Here is a 20,652-nt window from a genome sequence, read left to right as displayed (position 1 = left end):
CCAAGTGTCCCTAGGAGTCCAACTCATTTCACTGCCACTAGAGAAGACTGATAATACAATATATGAGAATTGGACAGCATGCGGCAGGTTCTTTCTAGGTATGTAACAAGCAGGAGGAGGAGTGAGAAAGGGAAACAGGAAATTACTATAACACTTCACACTACTAAAATTTGTAAGAACTAATCCCAAAGAAGGCCTGGACAAATTTATAGTTATACTGAAATATAAACTAGATATACATTGTGTGAATGATACATGGCAGTGAGTTCCTTTTACCACAGCCAACAAACCTTGCTTATTACTCAGCACTTCTTCAACAGGGAGAAAATAAGAAAAACAAAAACAAAAACAGAAAATCAGCCCTGAAAACAAACATTAACGGAAGTGAGAAAGATGAAAGCTAAGTAACTGCCTTTCACCAGAAAACATGTTTTATATAACTAATAAAAATGTTGGCTCCTTCATGCTTTGCATGTATGGCATGAGCAATCAAATGCTTTGTTCTAAAGTGCTATCTATTACAACTTTCTCTGTTGATGGGAGCATTATATATCTGCATTGAAAATTATGATAATCAACAGCTCAAAATTTGAATTTTAATTCCCTTAAACAGCTACATATGACTACTGGATATCCAGCAGAGAGAACAGTACTAGAAAACAGTGTAATTTTAAAGTGAAAATTTTTGCAATAGTTCCACTATTGTACTGAAGGAAAAATTTCTTGTTTTTAGGATATATATGCTGAAATATTTCAGGCTGAAATCTGTAACTTTATGTAACTAGGTATCTATAAGTTTTAAAAAATAGAAAAAAATGTATACATGTACAAAGAGAAAGAAAACAGAAGATGTTAAAAAATTACAGAATCTACAAAGAAGTTTGTGTACTCATATTTCAATTCTTTTCTGTAAGTTTAACATGATATTTTAATAGGGAAAAACCAAGTTTTCCAGTTAATTTATTACCTTCATTTTTGTATCCTGGACCACACATATTTAATCCAATATTATTAAGTTATTCAGTTGTTTTATTGTATTACATACTACTGGCAACACAGAACTGAGGGCCAAAAACCCTCACAAACATCCATAATCTACTAAATAATGTATAACATTCAACTTTTCAGATGTAATTTGCTCTAAATGCTAAAATTCAGTCATTTAGATATGCTCTTCCATACAAAACAATAAAATCTATAACTACAAAAATGCCATTATTAATCTACTACCCAAAACTAGTATATAATTGATTATTTAATAGACAAATTCTGGATGAGTATAAAGGATTACAAAAGAGAAAAAACAAAGGAGACACTGGAACAACTACCCAAGATTTATGACTAATGACTAAAATTCACAGTAAATAATGTTAATAACTTTAAAAAGTCTTACCTTGTCCATCCTCTTTAAAGACCAATTCTCTTTTTTCAGATTCATTCTCATTCTTACCTCTACGCCTGTTTTTACCTCCTTTACCTAATTAAGTAAAAAATTGAATTAAAAGTATCAAATTGAATAATCCATATTTCAAAACCTAAACTATGAAACAAGCTAGAATAAGGCCCATGAACTTTACAAAGCCACTTAAAAATAAATATCATTATTTACATAGTACTATAACATTCACAGAACTTTAAATAACATTTTTAAACATTTATCTCATTTGGTTACTCAATCAGTTACACTTTTAATGTCCCAAGAGTCTGCTGTTCGTTCTTTATCAGATAAAGATATATCAATTCCTTAGGCGTTTTGACATTTTTACTTGGATTGTTCTGACATAAAGTATATCTTACATAAAAGCACACAAAATAAAAATTCCATTACCAGAGGTCACTATTAAAATGTTATGGTCTATGCTTTACAAATATTTCTTTTTTATTTGTATTTTTATTTTTTTATTTTTTCTTTTATTACTTGGTTTTTCAATCACAGTTGTCCCATTTTTCCCACATTGCTCCCCCTCACCCAGCCAATTTCTTCTCCCACAATCATATCCCTCCCCGTTGTCCATGTCCATGAGTCATTTATACACGTTCCTTGACCTGACCCTTCCCTTACTTATCCCCTTTCTCTCCCTCCCCCTCTCCCCCTACTGACTGCTACTCTGCTCTTTGTTCTACTTAGTTCGTTTGTTTGTGTTGTTCTTTAGTGTCCTGAATTAGGTGATATCATATGGTATTTTTCTTCTTTGCCTGGCTTATTTCACTAAGCAGAATTCTCTCTACTTCCATCCATGTTGTCGCAAAGGGCAGGAGTTCCTTCTTTCTCTCTGCTACATAGTACTTCATTGTGTAAATGTACCACAGTTTTCGACCCACTCATCTACAGGTGGGCACTTAGGCTGTTTCCAGCACTTAGCTATTGTAAACAGGGCTGCTAGGAACGTAGGGGTGCATAAGTTCTTTTGAATTAGTGTTTTAGGATTTTTCAGGTATAATCCTAGCAGTGGAATCACTGGTTCAAAAGGTAGTTCCATCTTTAGTTTTTTGAGGTAATTCCATACTGTTTCCCACAGTGGCTGCACCAGTCTGCATTCCCATCAGCAGTGCAGCAGGGTTCCCATTTCACCACATCCTCTCCAGCACTTGTTGTTTGTTGATTTGTTGATGATGGCCATTGTGACAGGTGTAAAGTGGTATCTCATTGTGGTTTTTATTTGCATCTCTCTGAGGCCTAGTGATATGGAGCATTTTTTCATGTGTCTATGGACCTTCTGTATGTCCTCTTTAGAGAAGTGTATATTCAGGTCCTTTGCCCATTTTGAATTGGGTTGTTTTCTTGATGTTGAGTCGTATAAGCTCTTTATATATTTTGGAGATAAGTCCCCTGTCTGTGATGTCATTGGCAAATATGTTTTCCCACATGGTTGGTTTCCTTTTCATCTTGCTGATGTTTTCTTTTGCTGAGCAGAAACTTTTTAGTTTGAGGTAGTCCCATTTGTTGATTTTTTCTTTTATTTCTCTTGTCTTAGGAGATGTATCTGTGAAGATATCGTTATGTGGGATATCTGAAATTTTCCTGCCTATGTTTTCCTCTAGAACTTTTATGGTGTCACGGCTTACATTTAAGTCTTTGATCCATCTTGAGTTTATTCTGGTGTGTGGTGTAAGTTGGTGGTCTAGTTTCATTTTTTTGCACGTCCCTGTCCAGTTCTCCCAGCATCATTTGTTAAAGAGGCTCTTCTCACTCCATTTTATGTTCCTTCCTCCTTTATCAAAGATTAGTTGACCATAGAGGCCTGGGTTTATTTCTGGACTCTCTATTCTGTTCCACTGATCTATATGTCTGTTCTTATGCCAGTACCAGACTGTTTTGATCACAGTGGCTTTGTAGTATTGTTTGATGTCTGGTATTGTGATTCCTCCTGCTGTGTTCTTCTGTCTCAAGATTGCTTTTGCTATTCAGGGTCTCTTTTTGGTTCCATATGAATTTTTGGAGTATTTGTTCTAGGTCAGTGAAATACGTCATTGGTATTTTAATAGGGATTGCATTGAATCTGTAAATCGTTTTGGCAGTTACGGCCATTTTGATGATGTTGATTCTTCCCATCGAAGAACATGGTATTAGCTTCCATTTATTTGTTTCTTCCTTAATTTCTTTCTTCAATGTACCGTAATTCTCAGTGTACAGGTCTTTTATCTCTTTCGTTAAGTTTATTTCTATGTACTTTATTTTTCTGGTTGCTATAGTAAATGGTATTTTCTTTTTTGTCTCTGTCTCTGATATTTTATTGTTGGTGTACAGAAATGCCTTACATGTCTGTATATTTATTTTGTACCCTGCTATTTTGCCAAATCCACTTATTATATCGAGTAGTCTTTTAATGGAGTTTATAGGGTTTTCTAGGTACTATCATGTCATCTGTATATAGTGATAGTTTTATTTCTTCTTTCCCAATTTGGGTGCCTTTATTTCTTTTTCTTGTCTGATTGCTGTGGCTAGGACTCCCAACACCATGTTGAATAGAAGTGGAGAGAGTAGACAGCCTTGTCTAGTTCCTGATTTCAGGGGGAATGCTTTCAGTTTTTGTCCACTGAGTATGATGTTGGCTTCAGGCTTCTCATATATAGCCTTAATTATATTAAGGTATGATCCCTCTATTCCCATTTTGCAGAGTGTTTTCATCATAAATGGGTGTTGTACTTTATCAAATGCTTTTTCTGCATCTATTGATATGACCATGTGATTTTTGTCTTTCATTTTGTTTAGGTGATGTATTATATTTATTGATTTGTGAATATTAAACCATGCTTTCCAAATATTAATAGCACTTTTATAATCCCACCAAGTAATTTGTCCTAAATGTATTTTGATGTCAATAACCCCAGACTTATAAACAGTTTAACAGTTAGGGTATATTTAATCCTTTACTCTGTTTACTTTTAATGTTCCATTGTTGTTAAATAATGCTGAACTGAAGATAATTCCATAAAATATTTCCAGAGGATAGACTTTCGGCCAAGATGTAGGCATAGGTAGACATGCTTTGCCACCCTCCAACACAATAAGAAATATAACTACCTCAAAGCTAAAACAACCCCAACTACCAGAAAATTGAACTGTATTGAAGTCCAACGAAGATATAAAGAAGCAATACTCAGAAAAGAAAAAAAAAAAAAAAGAAGCAATACTCATTCAGACAGACAGGAAGGAGGGGCAGAGAAAGGGCGGAGAGGAAGTAGTGTGGCTTTGCTGGTGGGAGCAGCAGCAGCAACAAGGCAGTGGCTGTTACTGGTCAGTGGAAAGAGCAGTTACACATTATAAATGTTGGGAGGGACAACTGAGGAGCAATCCCAGCCCCAGACTAAACCATGCAGCTCATGGCTCCAGTGCTAGGGAAAATAAAGCCTCATTGTTTCTGCGAAAACCAGTGGGAGTTAGGTTGGTGGAAGAAAATGCCGGTCTCTCAGCAGAATCCCATGGTCCTAGAACATCTACAAATCCACCCACTCTGGAAACTACAACCAGGGAAACAGCTAGAGGGATTCCAGTCCCATACAGGAAGGGGAAGAAGTGCCTGGAAAAGGGGCAAGTGCTGAGCAAGGAGCAACGTTCCCTATCAGATCCCTCCCCTACAATACAGCACCACAACAGGGTGAAACTGGTTGCCCTGCACTGAGCCTCAACCCCTTACAACAGTATCAAGTGTAACAAGTATGACAGCTCTACCTAAGACACAGAGGCAAACACAGGAGGCTGTCAGGTTGAGGAGACAGAGAAGTATGGTCCAAAAGAGGGGGCAGATCAAGGTTCCAGTGGGAGAACTAAGTGAGCAGGAGATAGCCAACCTCACACACACACAATTCAAAACATGTAATAACAATGCTCACAGATTTGACAGACTAGATTAGGTATGGGAAATGCATACGGTAAGAAATGAAGTCTATGCTAAGTGAAACAAAGGAAAATCCACACAAAATCAACAGTGAAAGGAACGAATTTGGGGTTCAAATCAATGATTTGGAACATGAGGAAAAAATAAAACAATCAGTACACGACAAGAAAACAAGGAGAAGTTTAGGAACCTCTGGTACAACTTTAAATGTGCCAACATCCAAATCATAGGGGTGCCAGAAGAAGAAAAGGAAGAGCAAGAAATCAAAAGTTTATGTGAAAACTTCCCTTACTTGGTGAAAGAAACAGACATACAAGTACAGGAAGCAAAGAGAGTCCCAAACAAACTAGACCCAAAGAAAACCACACCAATACACATCATAATTAAAATGCCAAAGGTTAAATATAAACAGAGAATCTTAAAAGAAGCAAGAGAAAAGAAGAGAGTAATAGGAGTCCCTATAAGACTGACTACAAGAGGTCCCTATAAGACTAACAGCTGATTTCTCAAAGGAAAGTTTGCAGGCAAGAAGGGACTGGCAAGAAATATTCAAAGTGGTGAAAAGCAAGGACTTACAACCAAGACTGCTGTATCTGGCAAAGCTATCAATTAGAATGGAAAAGCAGGTAAAGAGTGCCCCAGACACGGTAAAGCTAAAGGAGTACATCACCAAGTCATTATTATATGAAATGTCAAAAAACAGTTATTTAAGAAAAAAGATCAAAACTATAAACATTGAAATGACAACAAACTCACAGCTATCAACAGAATCTAAATATCTCAAGCCCTTAATCATGCCAGTTCCATAAGGATAAGAATCATAAATGCTTTGATTACTAAATTATATATATATATATATATATATATCAAAGTCTGGCATTTTTTCAAATAAATAACAAATGAATAAGTCAAGAAAAGTTCATCCATTTGTAAAGGAGTAGCAACTTAAAAATCACATGTAGCAACAACTTTAAAGTGTAGGAGCACATTACCCCAAATACTCTTCATGAATGAGCCAAAGAGGATGCCCTTTTTCCTGAAGACTGGTCTCTGAAACTTCTATAGGTAACAAGCTGAATGAGAATGAGCCCAAAGCAGTAACTATTCAATACATGGCACAATGTAATTTATATTCTTACTTGGGTAACTGTCACCAATACCATGATGATCAGACTTTCAGATTTTCCTTATTTTTTTAAATTAATTTTTAAAAATGTATTCATTTTAGAAAAAGAGAGGAAGGAGGATGGAAGGAGAGAGGAATTGAGTGAGAGGAGGTGGGAGGCCGAGAGGCAAGAGAGGAAGGGGAGGATAGATGGACAGACAGAAAACATCAATTTGTTGTCCCACTTATTTATGCATTCACTGGCTGCTTCTTGTATGTGCCCTGACAAGGGATCATTCCTGTGGTCTTGGCCTACAGGGAAGATGGTCTAACCAACTGAGCCGCCAGCCAGAGTGTAGATTTTCAAAAAAAGAAAAACAGCAATAGTTATATGTCTACATTATGATGAAATTTATGACTTTTAAAAAGGACACTTTCAACTAAATAACCTAGGAGATAACAGACTGGTTTACATATGGATTGAAAACATAAAATTCAAGATAATTATCTCCAAAAAAGAGGGAGAGAGGTTTGAGAGAGGTACACAGGGGGCTTTAAATGAATCTGTTTGTTGCAATTCTTAAGTTCAAAAAAGTAATTTAATTTCACATTATTATATCTGTATGTTCTGGTGCACCTGAAATATAAAAATAATTTGTTGTGAATGCTCCTGAACTAGCCACACTGTAATCACCCCATTATTGTTATGTAATAGAATCCACTTTAAAAATCTCTTTTGAAAAAAATGCTAGGATTGATCATATAAAATTATATATCGATGCTGAAAAAGCATTTAATAGTGTACAAAACCCATTTATGATGAAAACACTCAGCAAAGTAGACATGGAGGGAACACAACTCAACATAATAAAAGCCATATACGAGAAATCCAAAGCCAACATCATATTCAATGGACAAAAACTAAAAAAGCATTCCCCCTGAGATCAGGAACAAGACAAGGATGTCCAATAAAATATCAGAGAGAGAAACTAGGGAAAAATATCCCACTTAGTATAGCAGCAAGAAAAATAAAGTACCTAGGAATAAACTTAACCAAGGAGGTAAAAGACCTGTACTCAGAAAACTACATAACACTGAAGAAAGAAATTAAGGAAAAGACAAACAAATGGAAGCATATACTGTGTTCATGGATGGGAAGAATTAATATCATTAAAATGGCCATAGTACCCAAAGCAATTTACAGATCCAATGCAATTTCTACTGAAATACCAATCACACATTTCACAGACCTAGAAAAAATACTCCAAAAATTTATATGCAACCAATAAAGACCCCGAATAGCCTCAGCAATATTGAGAAAGAATAACCAGTAGGAGGAATCACAATTCCTGATAACAGACTATACTACAAGGCCACGGTAATCAAAACAGTCTGGTGCTGGCATAAGAACAGACATATAAATGAATGGAACAGAACAGAGCGCCCAGAAATAAAACCAGATCTCTACGGTCAATTAACATTTGACAAGGGAGGAAGGAACATAAAAATGGAGTGAAAAGAGCCTCTTCAACAAATGGTGTTGGGAGAACTGGACAGGGACGTGCCAAAAAAACTGAAAGTAGACCACCAACTTACACCAGACGCCATAATAAACTCAAGGTGGATAAAACTCTTAAATGTAAACCGTGATACCATGAAAGTCCCAGAGGAAAACATAGGCAGGAAAATTTCAGATATCCCACGTAGCAACATTTTCACCGATATATCTCCTAGAGCAAGGGGAAAGGAAGAATAAACAAATGGGACTACATCAAACTAAAGAGTTTCTGCTTAGCTAAAGAAAACAACAGCAAGATGAAAAGGGAACCAACAGCATGAGAAAATATATTTGCCAATGATACCTCAGACATGGGATTGATCTCCAAAAAAGAACTAATATGACTCAACACCAAGAAGATAGACAACCCAATTAAGAAATGGGCAAAGGACCTGAACAAACACTTCTCCAAAGAGGACATACAGAGGGTCCAGAGGCATATGAAAGAATGCTCAACATCACTAGTCATCAGGGAGATGCAAATAAAAACCACAATGAGATACCACCTCTCACCAGTCAGAATGGCCATCATCAACAAATCAACAAACAAGTGCTGGCGAGGATGTTGAGAAAAGGGAACCCTGGTGCATTGCTGGTGGGAATGCAGACTGCTACAGCCACTATGGAAAACAGTATGGAATTTCCTAAGAAAACTAAAAATGGAACTGCCTTTTTATCCAGCGATTCCACTGCTAGGATTATACCCGAAGAATCCTGAAACCCCAATTCAAAATAATCTATGCATCCCTATGTTCATAGCAGTGCTATTTATAGTAGCCGAGTGCTAGAAACAGCCTAAGTGCCCATCTGTAGATGAGTGGATCAAAACACTGTGGTACATTTACACGATGGGATACTATGCAGCAGAAAGAAAGAACTCCTGCCATTTGCAACAACATGGATGGAACTAGAGAGAATTATGCTTAGGGAAATAAGCCAGGCAACGAAAGACAAATACCATATGATATCACCTAATACAGATAACTAATGAGCAACACAAAGAAATGAGCAAAATTGAACCAAAGGCATGTAAACAAGGGGCAGACTAACAGAGACCGGGGGTGGGGGGTGGGGTCGAGAAGTGGGGTAAAAAGGGAGAGTTTAGTCAAGGAACTACTATAAATGACCCATGGACATGGACAATGAAGTGGGGATTTACTGAGGAAGAAGGGGTGTGCAGGGTTATGGGGAGCAATGGGGGAAAAATAGGATAACTGTAATAGAAAATAAATAAATAAATTATATATACCTATATATATATATACGTAGATATATATAGATATTTTACCTTGCCCCTTTTCAACAAGTAAACTAAACCAAAATTCACGATCTTCCTTAAGTTAATGAGATGTGTTTTGGAGAGATTTTGTAATGGGATCTTTTTTTGGAATTTGGTTTTCAAGTCCTAGAGTACCAAGAGGGAAACATTTATCTAAGGATGGAGTCAGAGTCAGCACAGGGAAATAACACCAAGAAAATTTATTAAACAATTATTAAGTGTCAAGTTGCAGTAATAGTGTCCACAAAACAGGACCATTCCTTTTAGAGTATATTTGTTAACGAGCTGTGTATCTGAAGCTCTCATCACTACAAATAATGGTGAGCATATTTTTAAAGGATTTAGTCATCTGTGAATTAATTATGAATCACACAGGTTAGAAGGAAGCTATAAGCCTTTTCTAATATATACTTAAAGACCCTCCCAGTCTCTCCCAGAATAATTACCAGTAAAATCGTTGGTACAAAAAGAATCTATAGACAGCAGTGCCCTGATTAAGGCAGGCACAGAGAAATGGTGACAGGTATAAGAGGGAAAAAGTAGAAACCCAGAAGCCACATGCTTAGTAGAAAGAGAATATATAAGTAGGTATGTGTCCAAAGAATGAATTATCAAATCCTTTTTGAGGGCTGTGTAAAACGGTGCTATTCTGTCGTTTTCCGGTTTCTACTTGTGTCCTTGCCCCACCCGCAACCACAGCCGCCGAAGCATTATAAGGGTTGCTATAATGTCATAAGATCTCCTGTCTGTAAAAAAGCATACTATTTTTTCAGAAATGATTGTGCAATTGTTCTTCTTTTCATAAGTTAGGTGTCCAGTTTTGGAACTTCCAAGTAAACTTGTTCTCCAGAACGATAGTTTGCAAACGGTTTGCATTAGAATGAGGGCAGGTAAAAATGTTACAGCATAACGATAGTAGAAACGAAAGCTGAAAACTTTTCTAAGTATGTAACACACTTTCAAAAAACAATGTTGAACTCTGAAGGGCTGAAGTATAGAGGTTAACCTACGCATGAAGAAATCCCGTACTCTTAACAAGGAAGAGGTAATATCTTCAACAATAACTAACCGCCTATATATAAAGCAATGAAGTAAAAATTACCATTAAAACCTAAGAACTGATTTAGATCAGTCTTGGGAAGTGCGGAAGGACCACGTCTCCGCACGGGTTACTATCTCGCCGCACTAGGCCCTGTAAAATGGCGTCGGACCCATCCCAATGTGACCAAGCATGAACACAAAATACTCCACTCCCGAAACCAGAACACCGGAATCGCCCAGCCACGGGCGGGAAGGAAGATTGTTAAACGCTGTTTATTCTAGAATACGGGTTGATGGCCCTGGACTGAACAGACCGTGGTTCCATGGAATTACCTTTATTCTTGGGCATGACGATACGGGCCGCTTTCTGTCGTTTCCGGTAGTGTATACCTTAAGGCGATTCCAGCGAGGGGCCCAGCAGACTAAACAATCGCAGATACTACGTGCAGGACAAGGTAAAAACTGAGGTCTAGGTAGACGGCCAGGTCACCACACTCCTGCATAAGCAAATAGCGTCGCAGCCACTGCCGTCGCAGTCGTTTACGTCATTTTTCCGAGCCTTCACCTGACCTTTACCCTAACTTTCCTTCTACCCCCTAGCTTCCCTCATGTATTACGCATGCCTACCAGTTGATTAATACCTGTTTGAGTGAGAGATTCCAATGGGGAAATGAGGTGAAGACTGCAAGACAAAGCAGGATGCCAAGAGCGGAGAAGATAGGAGAGGGGCGGGGAAGGGTGGGCCTGGGGAGAGGGAGGAGCAGAGGGACAAACTCAACGCTTATCTGTAGCCTTGCCGTACTAGTTGCAGACTGATTGACGTAACGCCACTAGTGATTGAATCCAGACATCTGCTTTGTAACAATCCTGTCTTCCAGTTTCACAAGTTACTGGCTGATTCATTACCTCTAACACTTTACCGGAATTTTACACCTTTTCTTATGCTCAGCTAACTTCACGTACTGGGAAAGAACAAGACTCCCTACGTGTATAATGTTTGTTAATACTTTTCTTGTTTACTTTCTTAAAAAATTAAAATATAATTCTAATATTGTCTAAATTTAAGGTGTGTGGAATGTTTATTTTATAATTTTATATTGTGACTTAATTACCACCTGAGGAATAGAGTTAACACATAAAATGGATTCACTAAGCTCAAGCTGCTATATTACCAAAATAAAATGTCATGAAAAATTATTCTTTTGTTATTTTATCTATCCTGGGAACTTAAGCATTTGAACTTTCCAGGATTGCATCAATGCCTGGATATACATCAAACACTCAGCTAACTCTTTTATTACACTCTGAATTACAATATCCAGATGATCTCACATCCGTTATCCAGAAAACCTCATATGTGTTATCCAGACCAGTACTCATATAGAGCAGTAGTCCCCAACCTTGATGGCACCAGGGCCCAGATTCAGGGTATAAAGGGAACGGGCAGGAGGTGCAGCTCAAACGAACTTTCCTGGCAGCATGGATCTGGGGATCCCTGATGTAGAGGATTACCATCTCAGAACAATCCAGAGGCTAATAATGCAAGATTTCCTATTCTCAAAAATGTACTTATTCTATAAAAACTCAGCTTTCTCTTCTCTGGAACACTCACATTATACCTTACTTGTGTTTCAAGTTGCAAACCCTGAGACCTTTGAAGAAATCTTTACCATATTCTGACATTGTTGGAGTTGGTTGGATATATAACGTGTTAGTATGATTCGGTCCAAAAAACACTGCTTCATTTCAAGTGCCCCCTTTGTTTCAAGTAATCTATCACTTAATCTTATTGTGTTCTGTTCTTCCTGATGGTTCCTGGGTTCCAGTGTGAGTTCTCTCAGTTCCAAAAACTCCCTCCTTTTGTCGAGATTCAGGGCTTTTATTATTGGGTACGGTGATTTATTTTTTAATGGGGTACATGCTTTCTAAGTCTGCTGTGCAGGAAAAACACCATTAGGCTATGCTAGCCAGATTTATGGTCCATCCTCTGTTAAGTATTTGGCTTAAAGAATTTATAATTTGAAAAACAATTACAATTACAGTGGACACTTAAGATGGTTAGTTGCCCTATTTTATAATCTACTACTGATCATTGTGATTTTCCTTGAATAGTGATTTTTCTCCCTAAGATTACCCTCCTTGTCTTTAAAGGGACTACATTAAGTCCATTTTTAATTTATCCTGTTCATTTGCATAAACATAATAAGAGCAGCAAATGATCACTTATGATCTTCCGTTCTGCTTTGCTGGAACTTACCCAAGGAATATTTAGGGTGACCCTCAGTCTGTTCTTCAGGGCACAGAAGCTGAGCCACATACCTGGCATTCATCCCTGCCTGTACACACCTGTCCTTTCCAAGTCTTTCTGGTTTTTCATTGTGCCGTAAGGTCCCTTCTAGCCATCTTTCAGGAAAACAACCTTCGTTCCTTCCCTGGAGAGATTGCTGTGGACCGCACAACCAACCATGGTACCAGGCCTTTTATCTCGCGGCCTTTTATTACTTTTGAAAGTCATTCCCCGTTCCTCAGGGCTTTTTGGTAACAACCTGAGCCCAAGCATGTCTCCTTTAGGCTTGACATTCCAGTCAAAGATTTGGTCAAAAAAAAAGGAACCTCTATTAACAACTGGTCTTATTAGTTCTATGCAAAGAAACTTATGTCATTACTTACTTGTTTAGAATGCCAAACTCTGGAGGGTTCAAATAGGGAGAAAAATATACAACGTGAAGAAAAATCTTTGTCCTAATATTCGCTGAACTGGCATTTCCATTCTTCATATTTTTATTTCTCCCCCACTAAAAAAAAAAAAATTTGTTTTTCCATTACAGTTGTCTCACTTTTTTCCCCCTCTTGCTTCTCTGCATCCTGCCTCTCCCTTCACCCACATTCAGTCCCGACTCAGTTACCCATGTCCGTGGGTCGTTTATACATGTTTTTGACTTGACCTTCCCCTTCTTACCCCCTTCTTTCCCCCTCCCCTCCCCCCTTGTTACAGTTAGTCTACTTCTTGTTTACATAGCTCTGGTTCAATTTTGCTCATTTGTCTGTGTTGTTCATTAGTGTCCTGTAATAGGTGACAGCATAAGGTATTTTTCTTCCGTTGCCTGGCTTATTTCACTAAGCATAATTTTCTCTAGTTCCGTCCATGTTGTTGCAAATGGTAGAAGTTCCTTCTTTCTTTCTGCTACATAGAACTCCATTGTGTAAATGTACCACGGTTTTTTGATCCACTCATCTACAGATGGGCATTTAGGTTGTTTCCAGCACTTGGCTGTTGTAAATAGTGCTGCCATGAACATTGGAGCGCATAGGTTCTTTTGAATTGGTGTTTCAGGATTTTTCGGATATAATCCTAGCAATGGAATTACTGGTTCAAAAGGCAGTTCCATTTTTAGTTTTCTGAGGAAATTCCAAACTGTTTTCCATAGTGACTGCACCAGTCTGCATTCCCACCAGCAATGCACCAGGGTTCCCATTTCTTCGCATCCTCTCCAGCATAAGTTGTTTGTTGATTTGTTGATGATGGCCATTCTGACTGGTGAGAGGTGGTATCTCATTGTGGTTTTTATTTGCATCTCTCTGATGGCCAGTGATGTGGAGAATACTTTCGTATGTCCATGGGCTCTCTGTATGTCTTCTTTGGAGAAGTGTTTGTTCAGGTCCTTTGCCCATTTTTTAATTGGGTTGTCTGTCTTCTTGGTGTTGAGTCTTATGAGTTCTTTACATATTTTGGAGATCAATCCCTTGTCTGAGATGTCATTGGAGAATATATTTTCCCATATGTTTGTTTCTTTTCATCTTGCTGATGTTTTCTTTAGCTGAGCAGAAACTTTTTAGTTTGATGTAGTCCCATTTGGTTATTCTTTCCTTTATTTCCCTTGCCTTAGGAGCTATATCAGTGAAAATGTTGCTACGTGGGATATCTGAGATTTTCCTGCCTATTTCTTCCTCTAGGACTTCTATGGTATCACGGCTTACATTTAAGTCTTTGATCCATTTTGAATTTATTCTGGTGTATGGTGTAAGTTGGTGGTCTAGTTTCATTTTTTTGCATGTCCCTGTCCAGTTCTCCCAACACCATTTGTTGAAGAGGATCTTTTCATTCCATTTGATGTTCTTTTCCCCTTTGTGAAATATTAGTTGACCATATGAACCTGGGTTTATTTCGGGACTCTCTATTCTGTTCCATTGATCTATATGTCTGTTTTTATGCCAGTACCAGACTGTTTTGATTACCATGGCCTTGTAGTATAGTCTGATATCAGGTACTGTGATTCCTCCTCCTGTGTTCTTCCTCAAAATTGCTGTGGCTATTTGGGCTCTGCTTTGGTTCCATATAAATTGTTGAAGTATCTGTTGTAGGTCTGTGAAATATGTTGCTGGTATTTTATAGGGATTGCATTGAATCTATAAATTGCTTTGGGTAGTATGGACATTTTAATGATGTTGATTCTTCCCATCCATGAGCATGGTATATGCTTCCATTTATTTGTATCTTCTTTAATTTCTTTCTTCAGTGTTATATAGTTTTCTGAGTACAGGTCTTTTACCTCCTTGGTTAAGTTTATCCCTAGGTATTTTATTTTTCTTGTTGCTATGGTAAATGGGATTTTTCTTTCAGTTTCTATCTCTGAGTTTTTATTGTTGGTGTATAAAAATGCCTTCGATGTCTTAATATTGACTTTGTATCCTGCTATTTTGCCGAATTCACTTATTAGGTTGAGTAGTTTTTTTGTGGAGTCTATAGGGTTTTCTATGGACACTATCAAGTCATCTGCAAATAATGACAATTTTACTTCCTCTTTTCCAATTTGGATGCCTTTTATTTCTCTTTCTTGTCTGATTGCTGTGGCTAGAACTTCCAAGACGATGTTGAATAGGAGTGGAGAGAGCGGACAGCCTTGTCTTGTTCCTGATCTCAGGGGGAATGCTCTCAGTTTTTGCCCATTGAGTATGATGTTGGCTTCAGGTTTCTCATATATGGCCTTTATTATGTTGAGGTATGCTCCCTCTATTCCCATTTTGCTGAGAGTTTTTACCATAAATGGGTGTTGTACTTTATCAAATGCTTTTTCCGCATCTATTGATATGATCATGTGGTTTTTGTCTTTCATTTCGTTTATGTGGTGTATCACGTTTATTGATTTGCGAATATTAAACCATCCTTGCATCCCTGGGATGAATCCTACTTGATGGTGGTGTATGATCTTTCTAATGTGTTGCTGGATCCGGTTTGCCAATATTTTGTTGAGGATTTTAGCATCTATGTTCATCAGCGATATTGGTCTGTAGTTTTCTTTCTTTGTTGTGTCTTGACCTGGTTTTGGAATTAGGGTTATACCGGGTTCATAGAACGAGTTTGGGAGTCTTCCCTCTTCTTGTATCTTTTGGAATAGTCTGAGGAGGATGGGAGTTAGTTCTTTCCTAAATGTTTTGTAGAATTCACTTGTGAAGCCATCCCGTCCAGGGCTTTTGTGTGCTGGGAGTTTTTTGATTACTGCTTCAATTTCACTAGCTGTTATTGGTCTATTCAGACTTTCTGCTTCTTCTTGATTCAGTTTGGGAAGACTATAGGTTTCCAGGAATTTGTCCATTTCCTCTGGGTTGTCAAATTTCTTGCCATACAGTTGTTCGTAATAATTTATTATCATCCTTTGTATTTCTGTTGTATCAGTAGTGATTTCTCCTCTTTCGTTTCTGATTTTATTTATTTGGGTCCTCTCTCTTTTTATCTTGATGAGCCTGGTTAAAGCTTGTCAATTTTGTTTATCTTTTCAAAGAACCAGCTCCTACTTTTGTTGATCTTTTGAATTGTTACTTTAGACTCTATGTCATTTAATTCTGCTCTGATCTTGATGATTTCCTTCCTTCTACTTGATATGGGCTTTGCTTGTTTTTCTTCCACTAGTTCTTGTAGCTGTAAGGTTAAATTTTTTATTAGAGATTCTTCTAGCTTTCTTAGGTAGGCCTGTATTGCTATGAACTTTCCTCTCAGGACTGCTTTCGCTGTATCCGATGGGTTTTGGGTTGTTGTGTGTTCATTATCATTAGTTTCCAGAAACTTTTTGATTTCTTCCTTGATGTCATTGTTAACCCATTCATTATTTAATAGCATGTTATTCATTCTCCATGAGTTTGAATGTTTTTGAGTTTTTTCCTTGAGGTTGATTTCCAATTTTAAGCCATTGTGATCTGAGAAGATGCTTGATATAATTTCAATTTTCTTGAATTTATTGAGGCTTGTTTTGTGTCCTACCATGTGGTCTATCTTTGAAAATGTTCCATGTGCATTAGAGAAATATGTATATTTTGCTTCTTTGCGGTGAAAACTTCTATATATATTGACCAAGTCCATTTGATCTAGAGAGTTGTTCAGTGTTTCTTTGCTTCAAAGATCGAGTGTGTTGCTGTCTATATCTTTCTTGGAGTCTTTCAAAATTTTCCTTATATATTTGTGTGCTCCTAAGTTGGGTGCATATATATTTATAAGGGTTACATCTTCTTGATGGATTTTTCCCTTAAGTATTATGAAATGCCCTTCTTTGTCTCTTTTTATGGACTTTGCTGTGAAATCTGTTTTGTCCGATGTAAGTATTGCTACCCTGGCTTTCTTTTCATGTCCATTGACTTGAAATACTTTTTTCCATCCCTTCCCTTTCAGTCTGTGTAGATCTTTTGTTCTAAGGTGTGTCTCTTGTAGACAGCATATATGCGGGTCATTCTTTCTAATCCATTCAGCTACCCTATGTCTTTTAATTGGAGCGTTTAATCCATTTACATTTAAGGTTATTACTGATAAGTACTTATTCATTGTCATTTTTCCCCTTTGTACTCATGTTTTTCTCTGTCTCTCTCTGTTTCTTTATCTTCTTAAATCAGACCCTTTAGCAACTCTTGCATTGCTGGTTTGGATGGGAGGTATTTTTTTAGCCTTCTTTTGTCTTGGAAGCTCCTTATTTCAACCTCCATTTTGAATGAGAGCTTTGCTGGATAGAGTATTATAGGTTGTAGGCCTTTGTTTTTCATTGCTTGAAATATTTTTTGCCATTCCCTTCTGGCTTGTAGTGTTTCTGCTGAGAAATCTGATGATAGCCTTACTGGAGCTCCCTTGTATGTTATTAGTTGTTTCTCTCTTGTTGCTTTTAGCATTATCTCTTTGTCTTTGAATGTTGCCATTTTAATTATGATGTGTCTTGAGGTGGGCCTGTTTGGGTTCATCTTCATTGGGACCCTCTGTGCTTCCTGGACTACCTGGTGACTCTTTCTCTCCTCATGTGAGGGAAGTTTTCTGTCAGTTTCTCAAAGAGGTTTTCTATCCCTTGCTCTTCTTCTTCTCCTTCTGGAATTCCTATGATACGGATATTATTACCTTTCATGTTGTCCTGCAGCTGTCTTAGAACCTCTTCAGTCTTGTTCAGTCTTTTTTCATTTTGTTGAATTGTCTGGGAGTTTTTGTGTACGTTGTCCTCCAGCTCGCTGATCCGATCTTCTGCTTCCTCTAGCCTGCTTTTAATTCCTTCTACTGTGTTCTTCAATTCAGAGATCGTATTCTCCATTTCCTCCTGGCTCTTATTGATAGCTTCTATGTCCTTTTTCATGCTTGTTTAATTCTCTGTGAGTTCCTTGTAGTTTCCCTGGAGTTCTTTGTAGTTTCTCTGGAGTTTGTTGTAGTTTCTTTGAGTTTATTGAGTTCATTGAGCTTCCTCATTACTATTGTTTTGAATTCCATGTCTGAGAGTTTGCTTGCTTCTATCTCATCTATCCCTCCTTATGGGAATTCCTCCTTTCCTTTTCTTGGGGTGTTGTTTCTGTTTGGTGGGGTGTTATTCTGCCTCCCCTTTGGGCACTGGTCTTGTTTCTGCTTCTTAGATTGATCTGCTTTTTCTTCCTGCCTTTGTAGAGTGACCATCTGTGGTAGAAATCTGTGTTATTCAGTGGTGCAGACTCCTTGATCTCCTTATCTTGATGTTCTTGGGATGCTCTTTATGTCTTTTATTTGGACTCTCCAATAGTATTTTGGTTTTGTTTGTTGTGTGCTCTTTTGTGGGTCCTTCCTTTAAATTAGCTGGCTGAGAGTCCCTCTGCCCACTTCTGGCGGTGTTTGAGCTCCCTCTGGCTGATGCCTCTTGGAGGGGAGCATACTGCTTATGAGAATTCTCCTGTAGCACTGAGGCTCAATCTGCCCTGGAATCTGGTCTGCTACTCCTCCAGTTTTTTCTCCAGAGCCAGCATCCAAAGTTTTCCAAAGCTCCTCTAGTTCATTTCACCTTCTTTCAGCTGCAGCCCAGGTTGAGCGTGTGTAATGAGCTTTTCTCTGCCAGCTGGCAGGCAGGCTGGGGCTGTGGGAAGGTGCTGGGGAGTCAGGCCAGGAGCATTTTCCCATGCTAGTGAGTGGGGGCTTTTCCTCATGCTTGCTGGCATGCACATGGACTGGTAGCTATTCCCTGTTCTGGTGGGTGGGTGGGCTGGAGGTGTTGCGCCACGCTGACTGGCGTGCATGCCGCCAGCAGATTCCCCGCTCCAGCATGTGAGCGTGCTGGGACCACTCTCAGCACTAGCTGGTGTTCGTGTGGTCTTGTAGCGATCCGTCTTCTGGCATGTGGGCAGGCCAGAAACATTCCACTCCACTGGATGGCAGTGGGTATGAGGGCCTAGCACATTCCTGCAAGTGGGCTCCTGTGTGCACGCTCCTCAAGGATCTCTCCCTGTCCCTAGCCTTCCCTCCCTATCTGCAAAAAACAATAAATTTTTTTAAATAGAAAAAGAGAAAAAGAAAAAACCAAACCACAAAAAATAAAAAATAAAAACAACTGCTGCTCCCTGCCTCCCAGAGCCAGATGTCACCTGGCCACCTCCTGGCTCCACTGGCAGGCACAGTCTGGATCTCCACCTCTTACTTCCCTCAGGGGAGACCCAGGGGCATTGAGAAAACTTTGTGCTCCTCTGGCCACTGCCTAGGGGTCCAAGCCAGCCAGAACCCACGCCTCTCCTGTGTCTCCTCCACACACATTGCCAGAAAGGTCGCACAAAGGTGGCCTCCTCTGCTGCCCACAGCGCCAAGGCTCAACTCTTGTGAGTATCCATATGCCAACAGATACTCTGTCCACATTCACCTGAAACTATCGACCAGTCTCAGGAGCGAGCAAGGGCAGCCTCTCCTCACTCACCTGCCATGTTCTTCCAGGAACCAGTCTTGGATACCATATTCTGATTATTTTTTTAATAATAAAAGAAATACATGCTCATTGCAGAATACTTGTATGTAAGAAAAATATTAGGAAGAGCCCCAGGCTGGTGTGGCTCAGTGGATTGAGTCCTGGCCTTCTAACCAAAATCTTTCTGGTTTGATTGCTGCTCAGAGCACATACCTGGGTTGCTTTCTAGTTTCAAGCCATTGTTATCCAAGACAATAATTGATATCATATTAATTTTCTTGAATTTATTAAGCTTTGTTTTGTGTTCTACCATGTGATCTGTTCTTGAAAATGTTACATGTGCTTTGAAAGGTATGCATATTTTGCCTCTTAGGGTTAAATGTTTTCTATTTATCAATGAAGTCCATTTGATCTAGAGTATTTACAATGCCACAATATTTTTGTTAATTCTTTGCTTGGAAATTTTATCCATTGTTCACATTGGCATGTTAAAATCCCCTCCTCTTAGTATGTGTTGTCAATATATTTCTTTGAAGTACTGCATGACTTTCCTTTATATAGTTAGGTGCTTCTATGTTGGGTGCATATATTTTTACAAACATTATATCTTCTTGAATGGTTAATCTTTTAGTTATTATTCAGTCTCCTTTGTCATTTTATGGTCTCTATTTTGATATCTATTTTGTTGGATATAAGTAGTGCCTCCCCTGCTTCGTTTATGTCCTTTTCTTGGAATATATTTTTTCCATACCTTCACTTTCAGTCTGTGTAGATCTTTTGTTCTGATGTGGGCCTCTTGTATATAGCATACATGTGGGTCATGTTTTCTTATCCATCCACCTACCCTATGTTTTTGATTGGGACATTTAATCCATTTACATTTAAGATTATTATTGATAGGTACTTATTCATTGTCCTTTTTCCCATTGTACCTTTGTATTCATCAATGCAGAGTAACCTGTTTCATGACATTGTGGTGCTTTATGTAGGGGATGGCTCTGAGAGGGAACTATGCCACTCACCTGTTGAGAGACCGGCAGTTTTTTCCTCTCTTCCACTTCCCACTAGTTTTCACAGTCAGAAGAATGTGGCTCTGTTTTCCCCAGCACAGGAACCATGAGCTGCAGTCTTTTGTATGGGGCTGGAATCACTTCCTAGGTTTCCCTGTGTACTTT

The 20,652-nt window shown here is 38.4% G+C and overlaps 1 protein-coding gene across 4 annotated transcripts in view; it reads right to left on the bottom strand.

Moving 5' to 3' along the window:
• LOC149990290 (eukaryotic translation initiation factor 1A, X-chromosomal-like) overlaps nucleotides 1–11,049 on the bottom strand; it is a 47,120-nt gene extending 36,071 nt beyond the window's left edge. The window contains exons 1-3 of one of the 4 annotated variants that reach the window (XM_090265484.1): nucleotides 10,964–11,049; nucleotides 10,656–10,761; nucleotides 1,394–1,477 (exon numbers count right to left, since the gene is read on the bottom strand). In XM_090265484.1, the coding sequence (XP_090121610.1) occupies nucleotides 1,394–1,477; nucleotides 10,656–10,671 (100 nt within the window). In that variant the 5' untranslated portion in view covers nucleotides 10,672–10,761; nucleotides 10,964–11,049. Of the gene's footprint in view, nucleotides 1–1,393; nucleotides 1,478–10,655; nucleotides 10,878–10,963 lie in introns of those variants that run through there. The other 3 variants (XM_090265485.1, XM_090265488.1, XM_090265483.1) reach the window with 3 other exon arrangements.
• Nucleotides 11,050–20,652: the final 9,603 nt, after the last annotated feature.

This window comes from Furipterus horrens, unplaced genomic scaffold (assembly GCF_987537825.1).
Source record: "Furipterus horrens unplaced genomic scaffold, mFurHor1.1.pri manual_scaffold_19, whole genome shotgun sequence".
NCBI classification, from domain to species: domain Eukaryota; kingdom Metazoa; phylum Chordata; class Mammalia; order Chiroptera; family Furipteridae; genus Furipterus; species Furipterus horrens.
This window is presented reverse-complemented; position numbering and strand designations above follow the sequence as displayed.